Source organism: Falco peregrinus, chromosome 3, assembly GCF_023634155.1.
Source record: "Falco peregrinus isolate bFalPer1 chromosome 3, bFalPer1.pri, whole genome shotgun sequence".
Classification (NCBI taxonomy): domain Eukaryota; kingdom Metazoa; phylum Chordata; class Aves; order Falconiformes; family Falconidae; genus Falco; species Falco peregrinus.
The window spans coordinates 116608308-116621166 of record NC_073723.1 but is presented as its reverse complement, the minus strand read 5'-3'; the positions used below and the strand labels follow the sequence as shown (position 1 = coordinate 116621166).

The 12859-nt window shown below is 54.1% G+C and overlaps 1 protein-coding gene across 1 annotated transcript in view; it reads right to left on the bottom strand.

The window, feature by feature from the left end:
• The window catches only part of RUNX3 (RUNX family transcription factor 3), a 60465-nt gene extending 47995 nt beyond the window's left edge, over positions 1-12470 (bottom strand). Inside the window, exon 1 of the mRNA XM_055800279.1 lies at positions 12203-12470. Within this exon, the coding sequence (XP_055656254.1) occupies positions 12203-12455 (253 nt within the window). The 5' untranslated portion in view covers positions 12456-12470. The remainder of the gene's footprint in view (positions 1-12202) is intronic.
• Positions 12471-12859: the final 389 nt, after the last annotated feature.

Genomic DNA, 12859 nt, shown 5'->3' with positions numbered 1-12859 from the left:
CTAGTTGTTCTCCAGCAAAAGAGTGGTTTGGAAAAGCCCCCCAAAACTGCTATTTAAAGGGAGGGGTCAGACATGAGAAGAATGGGACCGACTGGAGCCAGGGAGTGCGATGGAGCTGCGGGGTCTGCACCAAGCGGCATCGCATACAGCTGGAGAAACGCAAACAGGAGTGCCAGGACTGCACCTCCAAATTTACAAATTGTCCTTCAGGTCTGCACCATTTCTTCCAGGTTCACCTGCTTTTTGCAATTATTCAATACTTTCACATCTATGAATAACTCTGGGTGATGCTGTTTCGCAGCAGGGCTGCCGTTGGGCTGCTTTGACCAGCTGGGCTCTGAGTTGCGCTCCTTCTGCTCCCTCCTCAGACTATTTTCTCCAGTGAAAACATTTTCTTTCATAAAGACTCTCATCGATGTGAATTTGCCTGACACCCCCCACTAACAAGTCTGGCGGTTGTAGAGTTGCTCCAGAAAACAAGCCCCCAAGAGGGTTCAGCCTGCAAATTCACCCGGCATTTACGCATCCCTCTAGGCACAGAACAAATCCTCGACTCGGAGGAATTAGTCAGAGGCCAAAAACGACGCAGAAGGTACTTTTCTGGTTTCTGGCGATGAACTCAGACAAATCAAACGCAACATTATTTAGGGACTGCTGTTAAATCACTGCTCCTCATCCATCTCCAGCAGCCTGGAATGGGAACTGCGCCTGCTTGCCTCCATCAACCCTCCAGCCCTGCGCTCACTGAGCTCATTTTTTGTCTTTTTTTTTTTTTTTCAGAAGATTCTTATAAAAGTTCATATGCGAGCAGGAGGTGCTTGTTGCCTGGGTCAGCTGGCTGACACCACCAGCAGGCTCCTCGCCCCAGCCCAGACAGCAGCCCAGGAAGCTGGAGCAGTTTGACAGCAGGTTGGGGCTGGAGACGATAGAAATGGAGAACTTGCCCAGACAAAACGGTAGCGGCTTTCAGCCTCGCAGGAGCAGCCAGCTCTGTGCGGAGAGAGGGGATCTTATCTGCAAAACACAGCCTCAGCCATGTCCTGGGCTCTAAGCCACTCTGTGCCTGCCTGACCCTCCGAAACTGGTGGGTTTGGAGGATGTTTTTCTGTTTTCTCCTCCCACCAAGCAGCAGCCCCCCGCTGGCAGAAGGGTGGGCTCTGGGAGAAGGAAGTGGGGCAAGCGAGACGTCTGGGTTCAAGCTGCAGCTCTGCCTCTGCCTTCCCCAAGGACCCTGGCCGCGCTGCGGCAAGTGCTTTGGGTCCCCCATCTGCCCCCCACCAGCCGTGGCAAACCCCCCGCACCAGGCCCTGCCACACAACGTGGTCCCAGCACCGTGTGTGCATCCCAGCTCCAGCAGTGAGGAGCCCCTGCTTTCAACCAGCCCCACAAGACGTGACGATAGCCCGAGGAAAGCCCTGTGAGCCCTGGCAGGCTGGCGCTCGCATCCTCGGTATCTCAAAATCCAATGGGGACGAGCCCATCCTGCTGTAGCCGGCACTCCCTGCGTCCGTTGCCGTCGGTGGGATTCAGGTGGGGTGGATCTTGGCAGGATTGGCGTCTTCTCATCTCCCAGCAGCGAGGGTCGGCTTTGCTCACCCGCCGAACCGCAGGAGAGGGACCCCAGAGGTGGTTGGGGGCGGGAGGTGGGATGTCTCCGGTGAAAGTTTGGGGAGATAAGCTGTGAATTCCCCAACTCAGGAGCATATTCCCATGCCCCTGCTCTTGTTGGATGTGTTAAGGGTATTTCATCTCCTCCAGCACAGGGTGGGATGGTCAGACCGCCTGCCCGAGCAATGGTTTCTGCAGTGTGTTGGGTTAGTGCCTGCTGGCTGTCAAGGTAGAAAGAGGTTTGAAATGACTAAAAGGTGCCACCTTCAGGGCTTGGCTAGTCTACCTCCTACACCAAAGCCTGTGTTGACTTTCCAGGTGGGACAGGAGGAATCCCAGCACTGCCAGTCCCATTTAACCCCCCCCCCCTGCAAGGGGTGTTCTGCTCCTGGTGCAGCCGGGATGGAGGTGCTGGCAGCTGGCATCACAGGTGACCTGCTTGTCCCACCACGGACCCAGGGCTCTGACTTTGTGGGTCCCAATCCCTCCCACCATCACAGATACAACTTTTTTTGTGGGCTCCTTTCATCACCGTTAACCAACCCCATTTGTCTTCCACCTGGCCAGATCCGACCACAGCATGTAGAGCCACATTTCTCAGGGCTAACACCCCTATCAAGGCTAGCAGCCCCTCTGGCATGGGCTAGTTGGGCAAAACAAGCCCAGAGGCTGGCTGGAGAGGAGAGGAAAACCCCAGGAAGGCCAGAGCTGCTCCCAGACCAGGGATCATCACTGGCAAAAGCTCTCACAGGAGAGGGAGCAGATGAGGACACTGCTGGAAGCCGTGTGCTCTACAAGGTTGCTGCACATGAGGGACATTTATGGTCTTCCCATAAAAACCTAACCCCCTTCTAATAAACATGACCAGCATTTTTATATGTTGCTAATATCTTATGTTTAAATAATATCCTATACTGCTGTCTCGGAGTAAAGGAAGAACTGCAGTGCCACAGCAGGAATGAGCCCCTGCAAAGGACAGAACAGCGTCGGTGGTGCTGGCTAGCACAGTTTGGGCTCGAAAGAGTTAACCAAAGCAGGGCCTGATCCGGAGCTCTGTCTTTTGCATCTGCTTTCCCACCGACCTCCATTTGAGGGAGGAAGGTGCTGGGCAGAGTTACAGGACGGAGGACTCAGGACCCAACACCCAGCCCCAGCTCCCAGCAGCACCCTGATGCCCACCGAGGTCCCACCAGTCCCCCTTCCACCAGGTGACAGCTCCGTCACCCCCGCCCAGGCTCAGCCCTTCCTGCAACAGACCAAAAGTCCCCAAATGGACAAGAGCAAGCGAGCGGGGATGGGGTTCAGCAGCCCTTGGTCTTGCTGGTGACCTCAGGGCTGCCACGCTTGCTGCAAGCAGAGCTAAGGAAGCCATGGAAGCTCTGTGCCCAGCTCGAGGCGTAAAAGCAAACACATGACACTAATAAGGAGGAAATTTGGGTCTGCCACTCAGAGGTCCCTGCTAGCTGCAGGGGTGGGGAGGTTTAAAGCACGTGTGTGGGATCCCAGCCCCACCGGAATGGGGCTGAGACACGGGTGGGTGTCCCACTGTCCCGCTCGGGGCTGGGGCTGCTCCTCCCAGCCTAGCAGTTTTGCTGAGTTTTATGGAAAAAAAAAAAAAAAAAAAAAAGGTAGGCTCATTCATTCGAGGAGATTTTTTCCAAACCAACCCAGGGCTAATAAAAAAAGGTGTTTAATTACAGGGTTCAAGGTAATTGGGCACAAAAGTGGCCAGTAAAATGCAGCACAGTGCAAAGGAGCTGCAGAACAAGGGCTTAATTTTGGAACAGCACATCTGATTTAGTCTTTACATTCTCTGGCCGGCACGTTCTCTCTCCTAATGAGGGGAAAATGGCACGACCTTTTGCAAATCCCCACTAAAGCAGTTTATTCCCCACTTCAAGTCAACTGAAATCACAGCACCGTGCTCTGTCCTTAAATTATCTCCATGCATATGCTTCCAGTTTAAAGGGAAACAGCGCAGCCCGTGTCTGGCATTTAATGCCTGCCAGGCTGTGAGGGAGCAGCCACCCTGGCTTCTCCGTGCACCTCATCGCTGCGCGGCCCCGCTCCCAGCCCCAGCATCTCCTTGCCACTCACTTGCACCCACCGGCACCGAGCACGGGATGCAGCGAGCAATAGTCTTTTCAATATTTTGTAAGCAATACGACCAGGCATGGAAATAGGCAATTTTTGCAGGAGATTTTAGTATTTGTAATTTGTAGCTTCCTCCTGGGTTTTTTGGCTTCTCGTTGGGTGAGGGATTGAGCTACAGCTGGGGATATTCCTGTAACAGCCCCGCTAGTGGCAGCGGCTGGACGGGAGGCGTGCGCGGGCTGCGATGCTGGTTAGGAAACGTGCCGCTCCTGGGAATAACCCACGTGCTTGCTCCAGAGATCAGAAAGCCACCGCTCCAGTCGCTCGCTGAGGTTTTCCTCCAAGAAACCTCCCCTCCAGCCGCCAGAGAAGCACTGTGTCACCAGCACCCATCTAAGGGACACGTGGACCCTGTGCTGGTGGCTCCATCCCGGGATGCTGGTGCTGCACCTGAAGCCACGTGCGAAACCTCTTGCAAAGCCCTGACCAAGGTTCTTTAAGACAATAACTAGCTTTTAACGACCAGCTCACCCTGCCCTGCAATCGCAGGCACTGGCAGGCTCTCCATCAGTTTGCAGGGAGTTTGCAGCACCCTTCGTCTGTCTGCCTGTCCCCGTGCCAGACTGAGCTCTGGCCGGGACCCAGGAGGCACAGAGGGTGTGAGAAGCCAGGGCAGACTTTGGTCCAGGGTTGTGCCGCTAACATCATTCCTACCATTTTGTTTTGATTTTTTTAGAAGCTATTTTAACAAAAAACATGCCGCCTTGTGAAATCACATCCCAATATAGCTGCCATAAACACACACACACACACACAGAGTGACTGAAAAATAATAAAAAAAAGCAGCCCCAGAGCCTAAAATCCCATCATTACCAGGAGAAAAGACCCTTGGAAGGTGTCTCCTTGCAGTCAGGATCCTTGCGGAGCTTCCCTGCGCCAACAGCTTGCGGCTACAAGGTCAAACCCCATGATGCCAAAGGCACTGGTGGAGCCCCAGGGAGGGCAGTCGGGGCCCCGGGTGGGCTGGGGGGAGCGTGGCCGGTGCTGGCGATGATTTGGGGCACCCATGGGCCCCGAATTGTGGCTGTGGAACTGGTGGCATCTCAGGGATGCAAGTCCCTCGTGGGATGCTCCTCGCTGGGGAGATGGAGCATCCAGGGTGGTCCCTTCTCAGCTGTCCCTTCCATCTCCCCAAGCGCAAATACAAACCCAGGAGCCTCTTATCCCTCCATCCAGGATCAGGTCCCTACGGGCTCTCCTGCACGACAGAGATTGTTGAAACCCCCCCCATTTTTCAGTGTCTCCCTTCCCAGCTGAGGGCTTTTTTTCTTTTTTAATCTCTCCCTTCTCCTCCTATTTTGGTTGTTTTTATATTTTATTTTACAATAGCTTGAGTAATATGTTCCTCATGTTCCAAACGCACTCGCTGCTTCCAGTGGGAATGGAAAATCATTGTTTCTTTTTATTTTCCCTTTTCTTTTTCTTTTTGCTATGTTTATGTTATGGAAAATACCCCCAGATTGCAGACGCGTCGGCTGTCCTGCTTTCTTGAAAAAAAAAAATTAAAAAAATTAAAGCAGTTTTAGAAAGACAAGAGCCAAGGAGAAGGATAATGCTGCGGTCGGAGGCTGTGCCTGGCACCCCCCAAACGGCTGTCGGGGCCAGTCTGGGTGTTGCTTTATGCTGTCAGTGAGTTGCAGCATCACGATGGTCCCTACAGCACCCAGCGTGCTGGGGCCGCATCCTGCCCTCCCACAAGCAGCCGAGTGCCCTGCGTGGGAGGTGCGTGCTCTCCGTTCCCCCCTTTCCCATGCACCCTTCTCTGCTGGGGTGCCCAGGAGGGAGCTGCCCCCCAGGGATGCTTCTGCAAAGGGCTTTGCTGTCCCTACCAGTTGGGAAACCACATTTGCCACCAGCACAGCAGCTGCCCCATCGAGGTCAAAGCAACAAAAGGAAGACACAGAAATGGGTGGAAATGGAGAGAAATTTTCCCAGACAAGGCACAGAGCAGCAGCAGGTCTGGATGGTGGAGGAGGGTTTGTGTTTGCAACCAAAAAGGCTGAAACATCCGTGGTTTTAGTCAGTGCTGGGGATGCTGCCCCGTGCTGCAGCAAATGTCCATCACTGGCGTATAACCGGGGACCACACCAGATCTGCGGCTGGTCTTCACTCATTTCTCCTTCCCACCCTGCACCACCACCGTTGGCACCCACCAGCCAGGTGCACTCAAAGACCCTCACAACACAGGCACATCCCCCCCAAAAAGCAGCTCTTCCTCCACCTCCTGCTCCCTGCAGCTTCCCCTGCAGCCGCGCATCACGAATCCGTCTCCAGCAGGACACTCAGCCGCAGTTTTGGAGCGGTGTCAGCAGAAGCCGACCGGTGGCATGGGCTCTCGCCTTGCCCACGGTCACCGGGGGGGGGGGTCCACAGAGCCCCCACAGCTGCTCACCGTGGATCACTCCTTTTGCCAGGGCAAGGGTGCCGGGTTTTTTTGGCCAAGAATTGAAGCTAAAGGCTGCCAGGATCTCCGGGATGAAAGGGCTGGGAGTGTGGGTTCAGCGCCAGCCGTTGCACCGGCTCGGTCCCTGGCACGTCAGGGATGAAGCACCGGAGCTGAGGAAAAGGAGGGAGCGATGGGAAGCCCTGGGGGAGAGCTCAGCCCTCAGCACCCTGCGCCACTCGCCCAGCCGGTGGCCATCACCCCTGCATCAGCAGTTTCTTCACACCCTGGCCATACCCACGAGAAAACCCAGGTGCAAACGCACCGTGCAGCAGGAGGGAGGGGACACGTGCACCCGTGGGGCTGAGCCCCAAGCCCCCCGCCCCCCCCCAGCGCTGCTGGAGCCCTCCTGGCAGGTTGCTCACTGTTCTCCCCTCCACCGCTCAGCCTTGCTCAGGGAGTATTTGCGGTGCAGCCCGTGGTTCGGGCTCATCCCTTTGGATGCGAAATCACATTCTTGCTCCTAATGCCAACCATGTGCGGATCGGAGCCGGCAAACATACAGCTCATTGTTTGTTTCGCAAACCGTACGCGGCCAAAACAGTGGACCACAAACACTGACGACATATCGGAGGAGATCAAGTCTAAGAAATCATCATGAATTAAAGTGCTCAGCAAAGGGGAATGCCACTGTCTCTCTGCCCCTATTAGATCATAACAAGGTGATGAGAGACAATGGATTTATACTCGTTCACACAGACACACACACACACAAATATTTAAAAAAAAAAAAAAAAAAAAAAAAAAAAAAAGACATGCCACCAGTCAGCAGGGTTTCCTTGGAAAAGGCAAAGCCACTGACAGTCAATCAGGAGCCGACGAGCTCCGAGTGCACAAGCCTTCCCCGGGAGGGGAGGATGAATGGAGGAAAACCAGATTTTGTGGCCATGTGGTGCTGTGCACCAGGGCCCCGGCACGTGGGCAAGTGCGTGGGCTGGGGCGGCACTGGGGCTCCCCATGGCCTCCACCCCCAGGGAGCTGGGGGGGTGGGCAGAGGGTTTGCACAAGGGTAGGGGGGTGAAGGGACAGGGGCTGCTGGGTTGCTGGGTGGAAGTAGGGTCTGGCTGCGTGGCTATAGGGGAGCTCCTGGGTATGCAGTGCTCAGGGGTGTACAATGCTCAGGGGTATGCAAACATCTGCAGGCATTGCAACGCTCATAGGTGTGCAAACATCTGCAGGTATTGCAACGCTCATAGGCGTGCAAACATCTGCAGGCATTGCAACGCTCATGGGCATGCAAACATCTGCAGGCATTGCAATGCTCATGGGCATGCAAACATCTGCAGGCATTGCAACGCTCATAGGTGTGCAAACATCTGAAGGCATTGCAACGCTCATGGGCATGCAAACACCTGCAGGCATTGCAGTGCTCACAGGTGTGCAAACATCCATTGGGAGTGCAATGCTGATGGGTGGGTAAAGCAGCCATGGGGACTGCAGTGCTCATAAGCACGCAAACACCTGCAGGTATTGCAGTGCTCACAGGTGTGCAAACATCTGTGGGTATCACAATGCTCATGGGCATGCAGGCATCCTTAGGGAGCGCAATGCTCATCCCTCCTCTCCCCAGCATGCAGACTCTGCCTTGCTTTTCCCTGCAGACACAGGTAACGTATCTGGCCATGGGCAGGCATGGTCCGTACGCTTGTCTCTCCCACCTCAGCACCCAATCACAGCAGACCCCTGGTGTGATGCACTGTCACCATGCCGGTGGGGGGCTTAGCTATCCATATGTTAAAACAAAACCACAAAAATCCCCAAAATAAATTACATAAGACAAAACACTTCAGGGAAACACGATGGCAAAGCTCGGTGATGCCGTTACACGTGCATAGTGTTACCCAGTGGTGGCTCACCCAGCCTCAGCTTGCCGTGGTTAGGAAGAAACACAGAAATCCATTAAAAGGAAGTTTGCTGAGCAGGAGTCCTGTGGTGGCCAGTTATGGGAAGGGTGGAAAAAGAAAGCTCTGCTTGGGGTGAGCCGAAGCCATCACCTGCACCCCACAGGTAGGAGAAGTCACTGGTGACTTGGGGATGCAGCGAGGAGAGGCAGGGTGCCAGCTTCCCTGCACCCCAGGATGTGCCAGCCCCAGAGCACAGCCCCCGGCGCAGGAACCGTGCAACTCTGACGAATGTGGCAAGCGGGGAGAGGCGCGGGTGCAGCGACCTTCCAGAGAAGTGGTAGCCACTCACCACACCAGGGCAGTCAGCATCACCCGCTTTCAGCGGCCAAAGGCCACTGGCACCACAGGGTTTCATCCTGATCTTTCTCCAGCATCTGCTGGGGCAGGTCCAGGGCCAGGACAAGCCAGTTTGTCCATCCAAACTGCCATGTTTCGGGGATGCGGTGGGTTCCCCATGGGATGATGGCTCAGGGGGATTTCAGATCCCCCAGCAAGGCTGCCCAGCGCAGACCCCACTGCCTTTCCTGGGGGCAAAACAGCTCCGCAGGGACCCTCCAAGCCCTGACGCCTTCCCCTTTAGGCAGAATGCTTGTTCATTAGGCTAATGAGGCCATGGGGGACCCCCAGGCTCCCCACACCCACATGGACTGCCTGCTCCCTTTAGCAAACCAGAGAAGAAGGTGCAAAGACAGGAGGAAATTTGCCACCATCACCTGGCGGTGAGGACTGGAGAGCCCAGGAGAAGCCACAAATGGGGGCTAAACCCCAGGCTCAGTCCCAGCAAATCTAGCACAGCACCGAGCACTGCGTCACGGCCAGACAGGGCTGAAAGCCTGCCTACACCCCTGCGACTGCAAAAGAAACAGTAAAATTCCCTCCTTGGATGCCAGGGCCGAGCCTCAGTGCCCTTTGCCTCCCGTGCAAGGACATGAAGCCACCTGGGGAAGGCAGGGGAGGGGGGGTGAAGGCAGCTGCCCATGAGGACACCAACAGGATGGAGAAAGGCAAACCCAGTGATACAGCAGCATTTCATTTTCACCGGGGAGCATGGATGGACGGTGAGTTTATGAACAGTTCCTGCATGTTTTCAGATTTATGGAAACCAAGGAAAAAATGTTGAACACCAGCAACCTGAGCTTGGAAGAGGCAAAGAAGCCCAGCATGGACACCCCGCACAGAGGAGCCAGCTGGTGCCACCAGCCCACCTTTGCAGGGCTCCCCCTGAGGCAAAATAACTCCCAACCCTCAGCCAAAAAAAAATCTGAGAGCATCTGAGCTGCCAACATCTTGCTCCTCCCTCGGTGGACCCACGGAGCATCACACCTCACAGAGCATCACACCCCACATCTGTCCCCATGGAGCATCACACCCCAAGTCTGTCCCCACGGAGCATCACAACTCTTGGCTGTCTCCATAGAGCATCACACCCCATAGCCATCCTCATGGAGCATCACACCCCATAGCCATCCTCATAGAGCATCACCCCCCGTGGCCGTCCCTGTGGATTTCCACTGAAGACACAGCGGTGGCTGTTGAGAAACCAGCCCCGTGGCTGACGCCTTCCCGTCCTGATAGCCATCGGTAATGAAGAACTGACTCACGGATGTGACATTTGTGGTTTGATGATTTAGAGGCAACCAGCTGCCACCAGGATGGTGGCTCCAGAGGTCCCAGGAGAGCATGGCCAGACCCAGGAGCCAAGCCACAAGGTGCTCGAATGGAGCAGAAAAAGATGCAGTTATTTTTTTTCCTTGCAAAAAGGGGATAGAAAGTGTTCGGCAGCCCCACAGAGGAGCGTGGCCATGGCTCGGACCAGTCCCATGTGCTGTGCTGGGCACTGGGGACGTGGGGTTGGGCCATGAGGAGCAGCAGTGGAGAGTCTCCCTTAGCTCAGCCCAGTTTATCCTACAACTTCTGGCTAGGCTCTGGGAGAAGCCAGGAGACACAAAGACAGCCCCCAGGCTGCGCCAGCGCTGGGCACCAAAACTGGGGTTTATACCCCCAAACCCATTGACTGGAGGCAAATTTATTTCAGCCCCCACCAGACATTTTACTCTGATATGAATCCGACGGGCGAGCAGGGATTGGTGCCATTCTCCCACGTGGGGTTCCTTCGCCTGCCCCATTGGAAAGCTGAAAAATCCCTTTTCCATTTAAAAAAAACCAAAAAAACCCAAAAAAACCCCAAACATCTCCAGATTAACTAGTGAATACCTTCGGGATTTTTTGTTTCATTCCTTAAATATTTGTGCAAACAAACACCCATTTTCATGGATGTGCCCAGAAAAGCAAACAAAAACTATAAATGCCGTTGAAGCCCCCAAAGCCATGAGGAATTTAAATGAACGTTCGTGAATATTTTGCAGCGCTCACCCAAATCTAGCCGGGCAGGAGAAGACACACTGAGCTCCTTAAAGAAAAACAAGGATTTCTTGTCCTAACACTAAACAAATGTTTCACCATTTGGCCATATTCCATCCTTGGTGCAATCATTTAATTCTCCCCCATTTAATAAAAAATTATGTCTGAAACAAAGATGTTTATTGCTTTTATGAGTTCCTATTTGTATGGAAATTGCATACAAGACGTGATATTTCTGTTGCTCGTTCTCTTTTTATTTTTAAATGAGCAAGCCCAGTTAAAGCCCAACATTTCTTCATCTGGCTTGTGGAGGGAGAAGTATAGATTAAAAAGAACTGTGCAAATGTTTTTTATAAACTTCTCCCATTTCTTTGCCATGGGACTGCCTTTAATTAGCTGCACGGAGTACAAAGGACACATTTATCATGCCACCCTCTCTGAGCGGAGGGCATTAAGATGAACGTGGCTATTCTGCCCCTTTGCCCTGGATGTATCGGTGATGGGGCTGGGGTAAGCCAGTCTGGATTTACCCCCCATCCCATCTCCATCCCATCCCCATCCCTTTCTGCTGCCTCTCCCACACCCTCTGCTCAGAAGACAACTCAAAGCCACGGTGGTGTCGTGATGCAGGGTGACAGAACTGACCTGCCTCAAAAGGACACGTAACCTTCTGTGTTCTCAAACCCAGGCCAAACCCTGGTCTGCAGCGGTGTGTTTCGGGATGACCCACTGCATTTTGCCCCTTGGGTTGAGGCTTTGGGTTCCCTTCCCTGATTCGCTCACGTTCACAGCCACATGCCGAGCCATCGCGCAGGACCTGGCTCCTCACGGCCGCGATCAGCTCAAGCTTTTGCTCCTGAACTGCACCAGGAAGGGGAAAGGCAGGGGTCTGCAGAGCTCTGCCCGACGCCTTAGCCAGCACCCAGCTCCTTCCCAAAAAGATCTCAGCACACGCCTGGGATCCATGGTCCCAGCAGCTCCAGCCTGCCCAGCTCACCCCCAGCAGCCTGGCTGCAGAGGAATTCCGACGAGCAGACGGCAGTCGTGAAACGAAGGTGGGTTCAATTCTGGGGACACAAGACCCTGCTGGGAGCTGGGAGCGAGCGCAGGAGAAATTTGGGGAGACACGACCCCTTCTGAGGGGCAGTTTGCCCATCCCAAGGCAGCCGGGTGGGATGGGAGCGGCGTGTCCCGGGGTGTGCAGAGAGGCCGGGAAGAGCAGGTTGAACAAATTCATCACCCAACGGAGTTATATATTTAGCCAAGCACTATATAAAGTCACTGCATTTTCATATTTAGAGTATTAAATATAAGTAAACATATACAATGGTAAACTTTCAAGCAGCCCTTATCTCCCCCAGCTCTTCTCCCCTTGCAGACCAGTTTCTCTTCAGAAATAATTTACATTTCTGCAGATTTTTTGCTCCCTCCACGAGGCATCTCCAGCTGCACCCACCCAGCACCCAGCTAATGACGAGGACAAACACATCAATTAATCCCAGCATCACCATTGCACGGGAAAAGGGAAAAAAAAATCCCTGGGAGCAAATGTGCCACCAGAGCTGGCAAACACCCTTGCAGGGCTGGCAGCGGCGAGGAGCGAGGTGCCAGAAAAACTGTATCCCAGCCTGCTGCTGCTTTGCAAAAATAAATAAATAAATAAATAAAATAAACACAAACCCCAATGACGTTTCCTGCTGCCAAGGAACAAAAAAGCTTGGTCTGTACTCACCACGCAGGAAAGCAGAGGAGTAGGTGGTGAAGGAGTCAAAGATGCTGTTGGATGCCATCCCCCTCATCCCGTATCCCGGCTCCCGGCAGGAGGAGGAAGAGGAGGGATGGGAGAAGTGGCAGCGAGGGGGAGGAAGAGGAAAACCCCGCCGGTGGCACAGGTAGCCTTGGGCTGGCTGGTGGTTCTGTGGTTGGCATGGCAGAGCCGCCGGCTCGGCATCCGCTGGGTGGGAGAGCGGCGTCACCTGATCCATGGCGTCAACGGGCCGGTGACGGCGCTGCGGCTTTGGGGTGCTGGGGTTGGTGTGGGTATGGGTTTCCCCTCTGTATTTTTGTTTGTTTAACTTGTAATTTTATGGTTTGTAGTTGGTGGTTCATGGAAGGCTCGCTCGGACTTGCGGCTTAGTGACAGACAGGAGCAGGGGAGATATTTCTCTTTAATTAATTATATTGTTGCCTTAGAAGAAAACGAAGGCGAGAGCCCATAGATCCCTAATTGGGTGAAGGAAGTCATAACCCATTTACATGCCGTGGTTTTCTCCTTTTAACTGCCTTTTCTCCCACATTCACCACTTGTCTGTATCCCAATTCTGGGCTGTACGCAGCTTTCCAACCCCCAGCCGGCTACAGGACTGCGTGCCGAGACTGCTTCCATGTG